At 36.4% G+C, this 20,915-nt stretch overlaps 1 protein-coding gene and 1 long non-coding RNA gene across 2 annotated transcripts; both read left to right on the top strand.

Moving 5' to 3' along the window:
- The first annotated feature begins 6 nt into the window (after window positions 1-6).
- LOC127158156 (CD209 antigen-like) lies at window positions 7-16,657 on the top strand. Its single transcript, XM_051101310.1, has 4 exons — window positions 7-27; window positions 110-231; window positions 299-411; window positions 15,769-16,657. The coding sequence occupies exons 2-4, from the start codon at window positions 139-141 to the stop codon at window positions 15,881-15,883; spliced, it is 321 nt and encodes a 106-aa protein (XP_050957267.1). The 5' UTR covers window positions 7-27; window positions 110-138; the 3' UTR covers window positions 15,884-16,657.
- Window positions 2,166-3,065, top strand: LOC127158157 (uncharacterized). The gene is made up of 3 exons (XR_007826075.1): window positions 2,166-2,204; window positions 2,574-2,677; window positions 2,966-3,065. It is a non-coding gene; the product is annotated as an uncharacterized LOC127158157 (long non-coding RNA).
- Window positions 16,658-20,915: the final 4,258 nt, after the last annotated feature.

Genomic DNA, 20,915 nt, shown 5'->3' with positions numbered 1-20,915 from the left:
ATGAACTAAAGAAAGCTTATCAAAAAGGTTAGTACAGACCTGTTTCTGTAGTTTCATTTTCCTATTTTTCTTTTACGTGTACAGTTTTTAAAAAGTGTGTTTCTGTTAGCATTTCAGTTGAGCTCAGGTTGGTTTTTCATGTCCAGTGTTTCGAAGAGCTGGTCTGAGAGCAGGCAGTACTGCAAGGATCAAGGTGCCGATCTGGTCACAATCAAGACTGAAGTGAAACAGGTAAATATCTGTAAGTATCCATTTATGCATGAGAGCAATCACTTACTCAGTTTTTTTATGCACACAGCATTTCATAACGTCAGTTCTCAATGCTAATGGTGAGAGGGTGTGGATTGGTTTGACTGATATAAACCAAGAAGGCACAATGCAATGGGTGGATAATTCATCACTGACACAAGGGTAAGTACTAAAAAGCACTGAGTGTTTAATAATCATCCACAACTTTGAGGAAATATCTCAAAGCTCATCTTTTCCACAACCATAAACAAAGCAACCTCCTATTAATAAATCTTTTTCACAGAAAACTAATCATTTGCTACTCTAAAAAGTGCTGGGTTATTTCTGTAAACACATTGCTGGGTTAATTGTGCTGGGTCAAAATTCTGGGTTGTTTGAGGTACTGTAAACACACAGTTGGGTTGATCATGCTGGGTCAAATGGACTTTCACCACTGAACACGCGGGTTGGGTTATTTTAACCCAACCGGTTTGTTTATTTTTCCACTTCATCGAACTTTCTGGATTCTTCACTCGTCTCCTCGTCAGGCGGTCACGAAATTCACTGCAAGCAGGATTATACGGTAAGTTAATATGATTATATGATTATTTACCTTTATTTTTTAATAAGTTGTGGTTTAAAGCACAGTGATTTCACTGTTTAATTTAATATTTGATATGTCGCTGTGTGGGGTTAGCGCTTTACTCTGTGAATGATTAACGAACGTTAAGTAGCAGCCTATAGTGAGCTACTTTTTTGCCTCAACAATGGCTTTATCGTTAAATAAAAGTTTTATTCATATACAGCACAAATGTCCCTTTTTTAACGCTTCATGAAACCAGGCATGGGTTAGAAATACGGGGTAAGTTCAGTTACTGACTGCATACTGTATGGCTTTGTAATGTTTTGTCAAAATTATGTCATTTCGTACTAAAATTGATCTTTTAAGAGCATATTTTTTCAAGTCAATGTCTGCGACGTGCCGAATCCAACTATAGATCCGTCATTTTTATGTTGTGCATTTTCGCGCTCTTTTTTTTCCTCAGGTAGCTGCATTAGCTCCGCTATGCACCTTACTTTAACTCTCGTGGAGTATAAGCAGTGGTGTAGTGCAGGTTATACGCAGGTACACGGTTTATGTCCACTTCTTTATCAGTTGGCTTTGCGTGTACCCACTTCTAAATCCCATCTGTTGCGAGTAGTGTCCTGCATTAGCCAAAATCGTGACTGTCCACCACATGAATAGCTAGTTTAATCGCATGTGAGTAAATGCAAATATTCCCTAAAACACCCGGTAACGACAATGATGCGGTCAGAACAGTGACGTGGGCTTCCTTTTAAATATATTTGACGATTGCGCCTAAATGCGCCCATGCCCGCTCCGTCCACTCCTCCACCCAGATGCTGCCTGTTCACACGCGATTTTTGTCAGGGGAGGATCTCATTTAATGCAGAAACTGCGAATATCAGCATGATCTGATCTGTGTTTAAATGATTGTGCTGCATGTAAACGCATTAACCTGCTTTCTATATAAAATAAGTCATTGTAAAAACAGTTTTGTGAAATTCTAATTTTCTAAATCTGAAATTTCATTCTAGATATGTGAGATTCTTGCTGGTGCAGATGGACAGCTTTGTAATAGAGAAGTTGAAGGAAAGGCAGCTTGATACCCTGGTTAAAACCTTTGAAGGTAAGTTATATCATTCAGTAACATTCAATAACCATGATTTGTTTTAGAATTTGATCTTTTCATTAAAATAACCATAGTTACTGGTATGGCAATAAAATCAAAATCTTATTTAACCACATTTGTGCATTTTTTTTTTTTTTTTTTTTTTTTTTCAAATTTGATCAGATTTCACAAGACTTCAGGAAGCTACATCCAGAGGCAGACTTTTTGTAGACTGGGCTATTTGTTGTTGCCTATGCCCAGCAGATGGAAAGGTGCATTAAGAGCTGGGTGACATGACTTCAGGTAAGGTATTTCTTAAAATCAATCTCACATCAATTGATAAATACAATGGTACAGTAACACTTAACTAGTTGCTTATTAGTTTGTGTATTGGCTGTTAATTAGTACTTATAAAGCACATACTGATGCCTTATTCTGCATGAGCATATTCTACATCCCTGAATCCCACCCCATACCTAAACTTAACCTGCAGTAGTTGAATGGGGGTGGGGATTCATTTGCATTAATACCATTATAATTTTTATTTATTTTTTTTATTATAATTTCATTATTTAAAGGAATGAAGAAATTTTCATATGAAAGTGTTTCAATGTGTTGTTTTGATTATGAGATAAGTTTCACAGTTTGCACTGTATTATTCTTATGGTTTAGATGCTAAAGGGGAGAGTGCTTTCAAAGTCCTGCCCATTCTGGAGGAAGGGTCCACAGAACCACAACCACAGAATTCTGGAAGCCATTCATTGACATACAAACCTGTAAGTTTTGTTTTACTTTTTCTATATATATATATATATATATATAATGAAGTTTTGGAAATGCAAACTGATATTTCCCACTGACACACTACAGCAAAAAAATAGAAATCACTGACTTAAAACAATTGTTTAGCTGGTGAAAATACTAGTGTTCCAATCATTTTGGCCACCACTGTATGAAGTGTTCAGATGTAAAAGACTAAAAATGTGCAGTTTGAAATTTTCTTCTAAAATGAGAATTTTTTCAGGCCTAAATGTCTTCAAGACTAAGTGTCGTATAATTAACAGGTGGGGACCAGCATGGTGGATTTGTGCCTTGGGGACGAGACAACGACATCCCAGACCTTCGCCTTTGTTACGGGCTGTGCCACTGAAGCCACTCACTTGCCCTGGGAATTTCTCCAGCTTGCAGTATATTATATTGATGGACATAAGTCTTCATGTGTTTTATTTCTTTTTTTTATTTCTTTTTTATTTATTTATTTATTTATTTTTTTTTTAAGGCCAACAGTTTTTTCCAGCCACTTGTAACATGTTTTAAATTGTCATATGTATTGTCTGGTGGACACTTTGTTTGGCTTAGTTTTAATAGCACAATGTTTGGAACGATTCTCATGTGGTAATAATTAATTTTTGAGTGTTCTGCTGCTGCAATGTTGACAAAGAATCACAATCTACAGTGCCTAGTTTACACAGTTTTGTGTTTTAAATTAACTGATCTACTAAAATTGTTGTTTTATGTGTCTGTAATGGTTGGATAAAATGTGTGACAGCTGCACCCATTTGAAAATTGTTTTAAAAAGAAATAAAACTCATTAAATTGATGTTTACAGTTGCATTTTTTGTGTTTTTCTAACTGTATTACAGAAAAGCAATAATAATTTTACATTCTTTTGTGATTATTTATTATTATTGGTAAATATAAAGGTAGCAAGGCAATAAGACAACAAATAACCCAATGATTAGGTTATGTTTAACCCAGCAACACAGTTAACCTGACCCACTGGTTGGGTCAAATAAACAACCCAGCATTCTGGGTCAAATGGTTAAACCCAGCACTTGGGTCAAAACAACCCAACGCGTGTTCTGTCCCATAGTTACCCAGCGGCTGGGTTAAGGTTGGGTTATTTTTTAACCCAGCACTCATTAAAAAGGAGTTGAGAAAATTAAAAACAGAAAAAATGGAATTTGGAAAAAAATAACAGGGAATTTGGGAAAAATAAAACTGATTTTATAGGGCACTACAATATATATATATATATATATATATATATATATATATATATATATATATATATGTATGTATGTATGTGTGTGTGTGTGTATGTTTGTGTGTAGTCAAATTCATATGCCTTCGGAGAAAACAGAAGAAAAAAAAAAAAAAAAAAAAACTTTACTTTTATAGGCAAGGCAAGGCAAGTTTATTTATATAGCACGTTTCATACACAGAGGTAATTCAAAGTGCTTTACATAAAAGGAAGTAAAATAATCATAAAAACAATAATAAAAACAATCACAAAAAAGGAAGTAGAACAATCATAAAAACAATGATCATAACAATAAAACAAAAATGTAAAATGTAAAAACTGATTGATATAATGATTTAAAAATGATTTTAAAATTGATTTAAAATAAGTTTAAGACATTTAAAAACAGAAAATGATTATACATAATGCAATCAGTTCGGACGAAGCACAGTGCTCATTCAGTAAATGCACAGCTAAACAGATGAGTTTTGAGTCTAGATTTAAATGTAGCTAATGTTTTAGCACATTTGATCTCTTCTGGAAGCTGGTTCCAACTGCGGGCAGCATAATAGCTAAAAGCGGATTCCCCTTGTTTTGTGTGAACCCTTGGTATTTCTAACTGACTCGATCCTAATGATCTGAGTGGTCTGTTAGGTTTATATTCAGTGAGCATATCTGCAATGTACTTAGGTCCTAGGCCATTGAGTGATTTATAAATGAGTAAAAGTACTTTAAAATCAATTCTAAATATAACTGGAAGCCAGTGTAGGGACCTGAGGACTGGTGTGATATGCTCAGATTTTCTGGTTCTAGTCAGAATCCTGGCAGCAGCGTTCTGGATGAGCTGCAGCTGTCTAGTGGTTTTCTTGGGAAGGCCAGTGAGGAGACCATTACAATAATCCACCCTGCTTGTGATAAAGGCATGAACAAGTTTCTCCAAGTCTTGACTGGAAACTAAACATCTGAGTCTTGCAATGTTTTTGAGATGATAGTATGCTGATTTAGTTACTGCTTTGACATGACTACTGAAACTAAGGTCTGACTCCAGAATCACACCAAGATTCCTGACTTGGTTTTTAGTTGTTTGACCCCTAGAGTCAAGGTATGCATTCACCTTAAGAACTTCCTCTTTGCTTCCAAATGCAATGACTTCAGTTTTCTTCTTGTTTAACTGAAGGAAGTTCTGGCACATCCAACTGTTAATTTCATCAGTGCATTGGCAAAGGGAATCAGTGGGGCTGTAGTCATTTGGCGATAAGGCTAGGTAAATCTGGGTATCATCAGCATAGCTGTGATAGGCAATTTGGTTCTTTCTCATTATTTGACTTAGTGGGAGCATATACAGGCTAAACAAGAGCAGCGCAAGAATTGAGCCTTGAGGGACTCCACATGTCATGGACGTCCACTTAGACTTATGCTCTCCTATACTCACATAATAACCTCTCCCTTCTAAGTATGACCTGAACCAATTGAGAGCCATCCCAGAAAGCCCGACCCAGTTTTCCAGTCTCTCTAGAAGAATGTTATGATCAACAGTGTCAAACGCAGCACTAAGATCTAGTAATACCAGCACCGATATTTTGCCAGAATCAGAATTTAGGCGAATATCATTTATTATCTTAACAAGCGCCGTCTCTGTGCTGTGATGCGGTCGGAAACCAGATTGAAAATTGTCCAGGTATCCATTTGAGTTTAAGTAGTTGTTCAACTGATTGAAAACTACCTTTTCAATAATCTTGCCTATAAAAGGAAGATTAGATATTGGTCTATAGTTGCTCAATATGTTATCAAGTTTGCTCTTTTTCAGAAGGGGCTTAACAACTGCAGTTTTCAGGGAGTTTGGAAAAGTCCCAGAAAGAAGTGAGGTGTTTACCACTTCTAAGAGATCTGCTTCTAAACAGTTAAACACACTTCTGAAAAAAGATGTGGGAAGTGTGTCAAGGTTGCAGGTTGAGGATTTAAGGTGCTGTACTATTTCTTCCAAAGTTTTGCTATCAATTGCTTCAAAAACAGACAAAGTGACTTCTTTTTGAAATTGCGGTCGTATCTGTCTAACCTCTGCATAACTTGAGGATGTGCTAATCACCTTTCTGATGTTAATGATCTTCTCTGAAAAGAAGGAGGCAAAGTCATTGCATTTGCTGTCAGAGAGCATTTCACTTGGAATCTGACTTGGGGGGTTTGTTAGTCTCTCAACAGTAGCAAAAAGTGTGCGAGTGTTGTTTAGGTTACTGTTTATAAGGTTTGAGAAGAACTTCTGTCTTGCTGTGGCTAGTTCCACACTGAAAGCATGAAGGCTGTCTTTATAGATGCTATAGTGAATTTCAAGTCTTCCGCCACATCCGCTCAGCCTTTCTGCATTGTCTTTTCATACTCTGTATATAAATGTGCCTTAGGAACTTAGGCCCCCAAAAAAATTGACAGGGAAAAAAACAATTGTTGGTGTCAGTCGCAGATATTAAACAAGTTGATCTAATTCTGGATATTTGCAGTTGGTGACGAGATCGATCCTAAAGGGCACTTTAGCGTGCCCCCTGTGCACGCCACTGGATGCGGTGACTGTCCACACAGGAAGTGGCACGAGGCGACGAATGATCTGTTGCCTCCATCTATCCCGAATCATTGAAACATGTGCATGTGTTGAAAGTGAAACCTAAAAAAACTGTGCGCATAAGGAAGCGAGTTTCGCGAGTTTCAGCAAATATACACAGTCACACATTGCACGCTTTCCAGCCGAAATCATAATAGTAATTAAAGTAATTGAAATAATAACCCGTGATATAAGATTTTTCTCATATTGTCCATCTAAGTCATTCATCCCACACTATCAACAGGCACGTTATGTAGGCCACACTTCCTGTATTTTGTTTGGGCACCACAAGGTGTCACTGTGGCCTTAAAGCCTACCCCTCGCCTACTCTGGCTGGATTGCTATTCCTGAGGTAAACAACGCCCTCCTCATTACTGTACCACAGAGAAATGTAGAAATAAATAAATGTGGAAATAAATAAGTGTATAAATAAAATGAAAAAAAAAAAAACATGTGGAAAAAATACATAAATAAGGAAATAAAATTATAAATAATTATATATTTTTGCCTTTTACTTTTCTTCGTATATTTATTTATATATTTATATTTGCTTTTTTATATTTATTTGTACATGTATTTATTTATTTATTTATTTATTTATAATTATGTCAGCTTTGGCATTCTATAGGGTCGAGAACATTAACTCAGTATCATTATCTCATTTTATGAGATGGCTTTTAGAGGGGTTTGCATCTTAACTATTCATATATAGCGTATTGTTAAGGAAAGTTTTGCTTATTCAGCTTTTCCTTATTCAATCTTCACCAGCATTCTATATACTACTTTTCTGTCAGCGTCATGTGCACATACATTTGAATCAACAATTTTTAACAAAAGGCCACTGCAGTCCTTAAAATCTGGAAAAATGTTCACCAAAGGAAAACGATCATCAACACAGGGTTCACAAACACCATCACGGAAAGAGTGCAATAATGACTGTTCAGAAACCGTTAAAGCTCCTTTCCACTTTTTGAGCAAAGAATCAGTTACCTGAACAGAGGTCACACTTAGGTGGGAGGCAAACAAATGAGCATTATCCATCTCTGCTCCTGTGTACTGAACTACATGTCCCGGAGTCACTATGTTAGCCCTGCGGAGTTTTCCCTGTAGACTGGGGCCTATCTGACAGGCCACACTCAGACGGGGCCCGTGCACAACCGGCTCCTGAAAAAGCCAGTACAGTGAGCTGTGAGGCTCTGGACTCTTTTTTATGAACAGACTCCACACTTTAAATAGTCCACGATAAAAGCTTGGTAATCCCAAAGTGTTGAGCTGTGTTGGCTCCATTAAAAACAAGGCTCTGTCCAGATTCTTCAGAATAGCACATGCCAGTGGTCTCCACACCAAATCTGTGGGACCATACAGAAACCCTCTGCAGAAACTGAAAGCGAAAAGTTGCCCCTCTGCTGTTTAGATGAATTAAACCTTGTCCTCCTCCATCTTTTGGCAAAAATAATACACTTTGCAGTGTCCAATGCAAACGATCCCAAAAAAAGTCAACTAGAAGTGTTTGGATCTTTGGCAACAAGTCCGGAGGGGGATCGAAACACCACAAACGATGCCATAAAGTAGATGAGATCAGATTATTAATAATCAAAACCCGACCTCTATAAGACATTCATTTCTGTAAAATCCACTTCCATCTGGAAATACAACCCTTCACCCTCTCAAGAACATTTTCCCAGTTTTTAAGGACAAAAGGCTCCTCACCCAAAAACACACCTAAATATTTTATACCCCCATCCGTTTTCCAAATTAAACCTGCCAGCAACATAAGCGTCTTTTCAAGCATTCCTCCTAAACTGAGAGCCTCACTTTTACTCCAGTTTACTCTGGCTGAAGAAATCATACTATATTGATCTATAATATCTATTAGCACATCAATATCTTTCTGGTTATCAACTATGACGACCAAATTGTCTGCATATGCAGATAACTTTAACGGTATGCTAGAACCTGGAAAAATTACACCTCGTAAAACAGATCTGAGTTTCTGTAATAGAGGTTCAAAATCCAGAGAATAAAGCATTCCAGACAGGGGACAGCTCTGTTTAATTCCTCGCTGGACCTGAAAGGGAGCACTCAAAATGCCATTGATCTTTAAAACACTCTGAACATTACAATACAGCGTTTTTATCTTGTTGATAAAACCAGAAGTAAAACCAAAAGCAACCATTGTTTCCCATAAATATTTATGCTCAACTTGGTCAAACGCTTTCTCTTGATCAATAGAGACCAATCCAATTTTGAGATCAAAAAGCTTAGCAACTTCTAAAAGATCCTGAATAAGCACAATATTATCAGAAATCAACCTGCCAGGAACACAATAAGTCTGATCAGGGCCAATAATTTGATCCATTACTTTAGTAAGTCTACTTGCCAGTACTTTGGAAAGTAGTTTATAATCAGTACAAAGTAAAGACACTGGCCTCCAGTTTTTTATAAGTTGCAAGTCACCTTTTTTTGGCAGCAGTGTAAGTACAGCCCTTCTACAACTTAAAGGGAAACGTTTGTTTAATAAACTATCGTTCAGAACAGACAAAAGATCCTCTCCAATCACAGACCAAAAAAATTTATAAAAATTGACCGGTAATCCATCTAAACCTGGGAGTTTTTTGTTCTGCATACTTTGCAAAGCTGCATAAAGTTCATCCATGGAGATATCTGCTTCCAACATTGCGTGATCCTCTTCTTTGACCTGGAGAAGTCCAGTATAAAAACTCTGAGCTATCACTTGCTCATCTTGATGCTCAGATTTAAATAAATTACTATAAAAACTAACAGCATATTTACAAATGGCTGTATGATCAGAAACAAACACCCCAAATCAGATTTTAAACTCTGAATAAGTCTATTTTGACCATTCTTCTTCTCCAGTGCAAAAAAAAAAAAAGTGCGAAGGAACATCCATTTCCATTATATTCTTAAAACGGGATCTAATTAATGCGCCTTGCTCTGATACTCCTAGCAGGTTATCTAAAATGGATTTCTTAATCTCAAGAGCCTCAAGAACATGTTGATCTTGAGTCATCTCTACTTGCGCCTGAAGTTTCTGTACTTTAGATTCCAGTTCCTTCACTGAATTCATTAACACTTTGGTTACATTACAGTTATACTGTTGGCACAACTTTTATTTTAACTTTTCCCAAGTCCCACCACTGCTGCAAGGACGTAAACTCATTTTTTTCACTCTAATGGTTTTTCCAGAAAGATACAAATATTTCTTTAAAATTTTTATCTTCTAATAACATTGTGTTAAAATGCCAGTAGGCACTGCTGGGCTTCACACATTTAATAAAAAACACAAACTACAACAAGTGAGTGATCCGAAAAACCAACAGGATTTATAAAGCAGTTTTTAACAACATTAGAATGGTGTTTAAAACAATAAAAACGATCTTTGGCAACAAGTCGATGCCATAAAGTAGATGAGATCAGATTATTAATAATCAAAACCCGACCTCTATAAGACATCTTAGGTAAAATCCACTTCCATCTGGAAATACAACCCTTCACCCTCTCAAGAAAACTGGCCAAAGACAATAAATTGTTTTTACAGTGTGTCCAAGTGTACTGACTTTGATTGCCATTTACGCTTCTCCAAATATCATACAATTCATGACTTTCTAACAGTTGATTTAATCGACTGCGAGAGGCCGAGTGCGGCTCCACATGATTCCTGTCTAATCTATTTACTGTGCAATTCCAATCCCCACCTATAAATAAAAATTCATCATTACTACAGTCTTTAATAACATCACTTAAAATGTCTAGGAAAGGCAATCTTTCTGCACCAACAACTGGAGCATATACAGTGATAAAAAAAAAGATACATTTTCATACACTGCTCTGATTTTTAACAGTCGACCCTTAATAAACTCTACACACTCAACAGACTGGGGAATAAAACTTTTAGAAAAGAGAATCCCCACTCCACAACTATTGCTCGTATTATGACTCAAGAAAATATTACCCTCCCATTCTCTCTTCCAATCAGCTTCATTTTCAACAAAGCTGTGTGTCTCCAGTTCAAAAATAACATCAATTTTTTAAGGGAACACAGTCTGAAAAACAAAGTTCTCTTAGCCTTCAGAACAAGTTTCTTTGAGCGATAAAACTCTTGATCAGTGAAGGATTCTCCTCCTTCATTTTCAGTTCGTTTTTGACAACTCCTAACTGAATCAATAAAAAGTAGTAAATCAGGAAAAGCTGTCTCAATTTTTATATTTCTTGCTCCTTTAGTATTTTTTAGGAAATTCTTGATGCTCGCGATTGTGTATCCACCTTTAATTTGGGATAATGACTGTGAAGAGGCTAAAGAGCCTTCATCAGAGTCCACCGCAACATCACTATCAAAAGATTGTGAGCTCTCTTGAAGAGGAAATTTCTTCATTTTAACAGAAAACTGACCCCCATCTCCAAATTTTCTCTTTCTTTCATTGTCTTTGATCGAGGTATCATCAACAAGCATCTCACTATCATCAACCACAGAGCACCCTGCCCTCTCCATGTCCTTCTGAGTGCCAGAGGAGACTTCACTCTCCATTTCAAACTCCTGTGGGCTGTTCTCAGCTAAGCTAAAAAGCTGCCCATTACTTGTCCTCTTCCCTTTATCTGAAACATTTTGATTGTTTTCCTAAAGAACACTTAATTCCTTCTGTTTTAGTCCCTGATTTTCAGTAGGCTCAATCTTTTTCTGTTCCTGAGGATCATTCTGTTCACTTAATTTTTTATCTGTTTTTTGTTCATGATTTTCTAATAAATCCTGTTCTACTCCTTGAGCTTCATTTAATTTTTGTCCCTGAGAAACATTTTGTTCATGTTATTTTTTCCTTTGAGTTGTATTTGCTTTGCTCAAAACATGCCTCTGAGTGTCACTGGATTTATCTTTGTCTTGAGATTTGTTTGATTCACCTTGTTCTACATTCCTATTTATATTTTCAGTATTTAACTCTGGACAAAAACGAATGAGATGACCCTCGATTCTGCATCCAAAACATTTCATTTTTTCTGAGGAAACACACACACTGTAATCATAATCCTCCGCTCTAAACTTGAGCACCAAATTTAACTTTTCCTTATCTTTTACGATCATAAAAATTTCTAAATGAAACCACATGCTTTAATTGCGGAGATTTGCATCCGAGAGAAATTGTTCTAATCGGCGCATTAGCTGCCCATGTCTCGACAATTCTCTCGCTAACATTTCATTTCCGATAAACGGAGGAACTTGTGACAAAATAATCCTTTTCGCAGGACTAACAAGTGGCACTGCTTGAACAAATGTGTCTTTAACTACTACACCTTGTTCAACAATCGTTACAACTTTATTCACACTGTCAAAAAAATCACAACTCCACTGTTCATTCTAGATGCAGATTTAATACTATCATAACCGACTATTTCTCCGACTGCCCACACGCAGTCCTCCACAGAGGTGCTTTCCCTTAACACCACAAAAACACTTAACCTATCAAAATAAACCAAATAACATATTTAGTAAAGGCATATCATTCTCCGCCAGTCCTGTGTAAACTACGGCAGCTGTTTCACTTTAAAGCCATTTTTCTCAAAATTCCATTCCTGAAAATTGTCGCTATCAGCCAACTTAAGATAGCCATAACTCTGGTTACGTTCAAGCTATATGGTATCAAAACCTAAAAAAGGTAAAATTTCACCATGTGTTGGGTTTTCCTAGATCGCATCATATATATATATATATATATATATGAAAATATCACAGCTAGTGTTACACTACAATGAAGAGAAACGAGGAGACACAGGAGTAACAAACAAAATAGACGTTACTAAACAAAACCGAAGGAGAAACGGCAGAATGACGTTAGACACTGGACGAAGAACTCTGGAACGAAACACTCTTTAAATACACAACAAACGAGGGGAAGACGAGACACACCTGGAATCAAATAGAACACAATCAGAACAAGAAACAGGAAGGATCAAATATGGGCATGGAAATACAGGAGGGAAAACTAGGTCAAAAGGCACATGGGACAGGTGGAAAACAAAAAAAAAAAACCCACAAAGAATAGTCCATAGGCGTGACATTATGCCTCCCTCCAGAAGGTGTGTCTTCACGGAACATAACATAGAGGGGTGGGAGGGTAGGTGCCGGCAGTACCAGATCCAGGCACCATGGCAGAGCAACTTGGGGAGCTATGGCATATCAGGGAACTTAGGGAGCCATGGCGGAGCAGGGAGCTCTGGGGGATATGGCATCCATTGGCCCGGCCACTATGGCCGGAGCCCTATAGTCCCCCCCAAAAAAAATTCCATGGGGGAAATTTCAGGTTTTGAGTCCCTCCATGGGCCAGACATAGGAACATCACCCCTCCCTGGACTTGATTTGGGAACAGCAGCCCTCTCTGGGCCGAACTCGGCAACAGGAGTCCTCTCTGGGCAGGACTTAAAAAACGGAGTCTTTCTCTGGACTGGATGTGGGAACAGGAGCCCTCTCTGGGCCGGATTTGAGAACGTGAGTCCTCTCTGGGCCGGACTTGACAACAGTCTTTCTCTAGACTGGATATGGGAACAGGTGCCCTCTCTGGGCTGGATTTGAGAACAAGAGCCCTCTCTGGGCTGTACTTAGGGGCCAGAGTCTCTCTCTTGGCTTGACTTGGGAACAGGAGTACTCTCTGGGCTGGACGAGGAAACAAATTTCAATATAGAGGAAACACAAACACTGCATCTGAATTGGCATTTAGATGTATTTACCCACTGTTTAATGCAGGACATGAATGCATTTAACCTCCTATAATTTAATCCTAAAACGTTGAATACTGATATTAAAAATTATTTTAAAAATGAAAAGGTGCTTCAAATGTGGAATTACAACCGCCAGTAGGTGTCAGTAAGTCACAGTTAAAAAGTGAGTCATTGCGATTGAAACGAATCATTTAAATGGTTGATTCATTCAGGAACGAAACACCGTCATGTTGTTTAGAGACGCGAAACAGTGCAGTGGCTGTGTTTAGAATGATTTTTTGTTGGCGAAATAGAGCAAAAATAGGCAATATGGTGTCTAAAACATAAGTCTCTTAATATTAACTTAGTTCATTGAACTGTTGTATAAAATCCATATCACATTGATAAAAAATGGCACTCTTCGTGTGATATTGATTAACTATATGAAATGATATAAATACACATTTCTGCCCCTATTTCCTGAATTTTGAGAAAATGCATTTTATTAGACTGAATCACGCAGTGAAAGAACCAGATGAGAAAGAACTAAATGAGCACAGTCAGTCTAGCTAGTGTTTAAGCACTCATAACTCTTCTTACAATCAATGAAGCTGGTCATACACTTTATGATAAATAAATCTCTTACTTACATAGCTCACTTACATAGTACATCTGCACTTTGTTGCTTATAATGAGGGAATTCTATGGGATTATTTTTGTGCCAATAAGAATGAACGTAACTTTATAAAACTGAACGTAACTTTCCAAGAAACGATTTCCAGTTGCTCTCTGACCTGGAAGCACAGACGGTGACGTCAGTGGCGCGCATATTGGAAAGTTGTTGTGGTGTGCAATACGTCGTGCTTTGTTTATAGAAACTATCAGAACTGTTGCACACTGTACATGAATAAAACTTTTATCTATGTTATTGATTAATGTTACTTTAGCAACACGAACTTACTTCAAGCTGCCCTGAGGGACAAGCTGAGGTGGAAGATGATGCCGCTCCGTGTCTCTCCTGGGAGCTCATCTTTAGAAACTAAGAGACGACCGTAGGTGAAATACTAATAACATTAATACTTAATATAAACAAAGCACGACGTATTGCACACCGCAATATGCGCGCCACTGACGTCACCGTCTGTGATTCCAGGTCAGAGAGCAACTGTCCATCAAAAGCTCATTAGCCAATCAGAGTAGATCGCTGTTAAGCCCGCCCCCATGAGAGGTTTGTGCCAAAACAGCAAACGAAAATTTGTGAAGCGTAAGCGAAAGCTGTGGCAACGCATTCAGAATCCATGATTCGCGAAAACGATTCTTTGAAAATCATTAACAAAGAATGAAGCATATATGAAGAGCATGTTAAATTCGTGCGACTGAGTTCATTTTTTCATTCTCATTGTGTTTTTCTTCTTTTGCAGTGGCATATTTTTGATCGTTTCTTGGAAAGTTACGTTCAGTTTTACAAAGTTACGTTCATTCTTATTGGCACAAAAATAATCCCATAGAATTCACCAGTTCAATCTGAACAAAACTCCAGGTTTCAGCAATAACTGTTCTGAAAGCCTCTGATTGGCCACTGCATTCTAAACTCAACAGAGTCGTGTGTGATTGGTTATAATGCGCAACGCTGTAAAAATGTGTAAAAATAAAATATGATTTAACGTGAGCAAGTCTAAATTTAATAGAGCAATCGAATCTTTTCATTTCCTTTTTTATTCTCACTAGTTTTATGTTTGAAGTATTATTTTTTTATTAAAAAAAACAGGGGACCCCCCACAGGGGACCCACCCCAAAAAATATACATATTTATGGGAGGTCCGGGACCCCCCCAGCCCCCAGATATTTGTGCATCCTCCTTTCTTTTCCTTGCTTCCTTTCCTCGCGTCTTAGCTCCACCCCCCCTTAGGATACAAGGGAAGGATGCAAGGAAAGGAAATGAAGACAGAGGAATCAAAGAAGTATCAAAGCGCCATCAGCTGTGCTAAAGGCATCTGCCTATATATTGTTAAAGTTTTTTATTTAAGGTATTCATAATAAATATGAATGAAGCAAGATGCCCTTTTGAAATATATGGCATTATTTAAACTGCAAAGGTAAAATATACGTGTACATTTTTATACGTGCGTCACGTTTAGTCAATTAAACAGTTCCGCAAAGGATGCACCCGTGTATCCTCGCTCATGACTTCTCAGGAAGCCTCCTCACTTCTCGAACCTCACCTCCTCGTGGTGCAATTAGAGAACTGAGACGTCCTACAAGATGGCTGAGCTTGATCGGTTTCCGGGTCATAGGATGGAGGATGGAGGAGCGAGGACACAAGGAGGGATATTGAGAAGCACCCAGGGAGCCACAATCACACAAATTGCCATGAATGTTTCACAATGGCAATTTGACACAGCCAAAAATCGAAAGTTGTGCAGTGTGTCCCAGGCTTAGTGCAACCCTCTAAAATGGTCTAGCAGCACCCCTGTTATTTTGCTACTGTGATTATTGCTGGTAAATTTTGGGGTTTCTCAATAACTGAAAATCTGATACATGTTATTCAGGTTTTGGAGAAAAGATCAACCAGATGACTACAAAGGAAATGAGGACTGTGTTGAACTGGTGTCTTCAGTTGCTGCTCTGATCAACTGGAATGATATTCCATGCTCGGACACCTGAAAAGCGCTTTGTGAGAAATAGGGTTCACCACATCTTTTCATATTTTTTCTCCTATTATTTTATGAAATCATGTTGTTAACACATTTTAGATTTCTGCATTTCAAAATAATGCGATACTTTCATTTTATACAAATGACTAAATATCAGTTTTGTTTCATAAATGTATGTAAATGCAGAAAATTTAAGAGTGAATATTCAGATGAAAGGAAATGTAAAATTGTGATTATTTTCTCATTGCTTTAAAAATATCACAACATCCAGTTTCTCACAGTGTGAATTAGGGTAATGCTTGACACTAAACTTCTTATGTGTTCATGTCTTGCTCAATCACAAGTAGCTCTATGTTAATAACTATGTTAAGCTTATTCTAGCTGTTATCATGCATCTCAAGTGTTGAGATGAAACTGCAGAAGTCTAAAGTGTCCCAGAATACCCCAGATCATCTGATCTAATTTTGAGTGTCTGTGAAACTGCTTTTGAATTTAATTGCTTTCTCTTTGGCATAAAATGGTCAATTACTTTTATTAATAGTAATATACTCATAGAATTTTCTTTTTATTTGATATTTCATTCACATGTGTCTGCTTTGTTGCACTTGATGTATGACTATGAAAAGCTAACAGGGAACATTCTCGTTTTTATGAGAAAAAAAGGGGTGGGAAAGTCTAAATTTTGCGACAAAATTTTTAATTTGGCAACGCTGTCACTATTGAAATTTGTAACTTTTAATGCCATTGTAACTTTTTAATTCTCTGATCTCATTCAAAATCTAAGTTCTGACTATATGCTTTGTTTGTATAAAAAAAAATAAATTTTTCTTTGAATTTTTGGTCTATATCATTGTTTGCTGTGTATCACAATGTCGATAATCTTTAGAATACCTTCTTTTGTGTTCGGAACAACATGAGGGGCAGTAAATGATGACTGATTTTATATTTTTGGGTGAACTATCAGGTTAAACTCAGGTGTTGTTATGAAGGTCACAGAGTGCATCTTAAATAGTGTTTTGGTGTGCAGAAACATGCTGTACACAGAAGCTGAAAGAACAGGTCAAATGAATGAGAAGAATGAAAAATGTAAATGCTGACGTGGATCTTTCCTGAGAAGCCGCTATGGAAATACAGTACATGCACAGACTGTCCAATCTCCAACACATTCAAATGAACACACAAAGAATTACAGCAACAATGACCAACAGAGAATTTTTTTTTTTTTTTGTGCACACTAATAAACAAATGATGTTATGTGCTCACCATGAAACCACTGTTAAATATTTGAATATTTGTTGAATGCGTCATTCAGAGCACAGCCAGACCTCTTTTTTTCCTCAGCTAGTTTACCTTTTTTACGACAGATTCTGTGATGCATTATTGTTTGTTAAACAAATCAGATGCATCCTGCTTTTATGCAAATCTACTATGCTTTCAACATTTCATATATTCTTTCATATTCTAACATACTATTCAATGTTTGAAACTTTGTATATCAAATTTATGTCTTGTCTTGAAACTACAAGGCAGGACATAATATTCCTTTTGCACACATATTGTTGTGAGCAGATAAAGATTTTCTGTGAGGTTCAGTGCAGCAGAATTTATATTAACAAAATTAACTTTTTTTTCCCCTTTTTTTGGTTGTAGATTATTTAAAATGCAGAGTTGTGTGCTATTTTAATGAACCATATATTATATCTTAAATATTTCAAACGCTTATTTTCCGAAAAAATTGTCTCTTTTGAATGAGTCTGGAGTCTTTATGTCTCCATTGCATTCAACTGAATGTGTGGTGGTTTTCCACATGCATTGGGCCAGTCAGATTTATATTTATTTACCTTTGTAATATGATTTCTATGGAAGCTTGGTTCTGCCACTGAAAAAAAAAAAAAAAAAAAAAAAAAAAAAAAGACTTTTTATCTCACAATTCTGACTTTTTTTTTTTCTTAAAATTGCAAGATATAAACTCACAATTGCAAGTTATAAAGTCAATATTGCATGATGTAAAATTGCAATTGTCCCTTAAAAGTCAGTGTTTTTTTTCCTCAGAATTGGACTTCACAATTTGCAGTTGTGAGTTTATATCTTACAATTAAAAAAAAAAATAAATAAATAAAGATGTCAGTATGTGTGAAATAAACTTGGAATTGCAAGAAAAAAGTCAGTAAATTGGCAGATACCTTTCTATTTATTTATTTTTACTCAGTGGCAGAAACATGCTTCCATAGATTTCAGGTACAGAGGAAAGTGATTAAAATGGCAGATGAAAATATTTGCCTGCACATCCTGATATTGCTGAGTTAGATGTGTTCCCGACATTTAAATCCAAAAATTTAATCTTGACCACATCCCTACACCTAAACCTAACCTTACCCATGAGTAATAGAGAGAGTAGAGAGAGCGACAACGGAAGTTCAAAATGCTCGATTGTCATGTGATTCAAGTAGACTTCAAATAGGTACAGGAAGCTCATAGCGGGCAACTGGAATACATGGAGTTAGAGAGAGAGAACTTTTTTTTTAATTATTTTATTTTTGAATTAAAAAAAAAAAAATACACTACTTTTTACTTCAACTATCGCTACTTGCCTTGTTAATATATTTTAGGCTTAAGTAACCTTGGTTAAAGACTGTTTACTGTTGATTTAAAATGGTATTGTCTTGTTGGTATGTTGTCTTAGAAAATTAATATCAATGAAGTGAATTATATAATTAAAATTAAGGGAAAATTACTCTTGTTTAAAGTTTTTGATTCTTGTTCATCCCATTATTATTAATATATAAATATTTTCATAGTACATTGAACTTAAAACAGTTTTTACACAATTAATCATATTTTATGTATATGACTTTTGATATACACTTATTTACAGCAACTGATTTATTAATTTATAATAAATGGAAAAGCATGTTGTCCTTGTAGTTTACTGTGCTGCATGGGAATACTCCAGAGTCACTCACAGAAAGCAGAATGAATGTATGGTTTCCCTACTTACATGGAGAGGAGAAAAAATGATTCATCAAGTTTTATGCCATTCTGATTTATTTGTATAGCACTTTTTATTATACACAGTGTTTCAAAGCTGCTTTACAAAAAATGAATGTTTCTACATTACAAATAAGAGTTCTGTTAACAAGTGTAACTGTCAAAGTAATGTTCATATGGCAGAAATGTTCTAAAATTAGGCTATACAAATCATGCAGTTAGTTAACATCATGTATTCCTGTTGCATCGCTGCTTCTCCACCACAAACAGTGCTTCTACAGTAGCTAAGAAGTACATAAGTACACAAGGTTCCCACACCTTGGTTAACTTCAAATTCAAAGACCTTTCAAGGACTTTCCAGGTCCAATACCCTCAAATTCAAGGACTTAATGTTGGGACACATTTCAAGTGACAGCAAGGTTACATCAAAACCTCAGCACCACTACTGGATAGATCCTGGTTCTCCAGCCTGCCTCTTGGCATTCCACTGCCAGCTCAGAGTACTTAAGATGTTTCCTTTCGTGGGCTGCTGTCATGCCCTCTTCCCAGGGGATGGTAAGTTCAAAGAGGACGACCATTTTCTCTGCCGTGGACCAAATGATGATATCTGGCCAGAGGGTAGTTATCACAATCTCGAGATAACTAGGCTAGGATCAAGACACAGATGAAACAGACCAAGAAACAAGACTAGACTTGACTAGAGAACTAGGAAAATACTCAGAGTGGCTCCGTAATGTCGCTAACACTAGGAGAGTGCTAAACACGGTACAATACTCGACCAATAAGAAAAGGAAGTTCAATAATATATTGAACTTAATAAATAAAATACTTGAATTATTCCAGACAATTTCTTTGTAGGGAGAAAAGTCGTGCAAATAATACAGTTTCCAAGCAAGTAAAGCTTGTTGGTGAAAATCGAAGAGAGAAATCTGCAATTTAGAAGTGGTGAAATTGCATTTTAAAAGAAAATCTAGACCACCAGATCTACGAAAAATATAGTATTGGTGAAATAGTACCAAATCGAATTATTACTACAAAGACAAAAAAAAAAAAAAAAAAAAAAAACCTCGAAAAAAAAAAAAAAATGTGTGTAACACTAAATTATAACATTTATACACTACACTACACACACACACACACACACACACACACAAAAGGGTAATGCGAGGGTGTTTCTAATGCAGCGTCTATGGTAAATTTGACATGTTCTGACTGCCGTTATCAGTCTTTTTTTTAAAAACAAAACACCTATAAAATAACATAATCACCCAAACAACAGGGATCACATGCCGCTTATCTTTATTTCAGCTGCTCTCTTTCTATTGGTTGTGAAAATCTGTGGTGAAATGGAGACAGTCATCATTTCAGCTTATTTTAATAAGCTGCATTTATTTCTGCAAAATCTGTGTTGTTTAGAGTCCATAGTAATTGTTCTGACTTCATGAAACCTCATTGTGAGAATGGAAACATTACCTGGTTATAACAAAATTAAAACTTTTGAAATGTACATGATACTAGATATCAAGGGTGAAACTGTTAATAATGTAGATAAGTCATGTGTGACGCGTGAATTTATTAGGTATTTTAAAAGCTGTATTGAGAAAATCATTTGTGATATACAAATAAAAAAATGGACAATAACAATGAGTTGTTCATAAAAGGAATAATGAGTTCATCCATCCAATCAATCATTACTTGAAGCAAATAGAAAAAAAAAATAAGTAAAAGTGAAACCAAATGAAGCAGATGTCTCTTTAACGACTTAGAGCCAAAGCACCTAGAGAAGAACAGAAAGTGGCCAGTTAGTTTCAAAGCATCATAAAAGTATATATAGCATTTGCATAGAAGATGGAAATAGAAGATGTTCTAATGAAACTGGAAACTGGAAACTAAATGTTCTAATGAAAAACAAGGAAGAACAAGTTAACAAGTGTAGTAAAGGACTTCTTGCACTTAAACACACACCACTGTGTTTTTTTCTGTAATGAATGAGTCTTCTCCTTTATTTATGTGACTCTTCAGGTGTAAACAAACACATAGAAAACATATTTAGA

This window comes from Labeo rohita, unplaced genomic scaffold, assembly GCF_022985175.1.
Source record: "Labeo rohita strain BAU-BD-2019 unplaced genomic scaffold, IGBB_LRoh.1.0 scaffold_1366, whole genome shotgun sequence".
NCBI lineage: Eukaryota > Metazoa > Chordata > Actinopteri > Cypriniformes > Cyprinidae > Labeo > Labeo rohita.
Note: the sequence above shows the minus strand (reverse complement) of the source record. Positions and strands in the feature narration are given on the sequence as shown.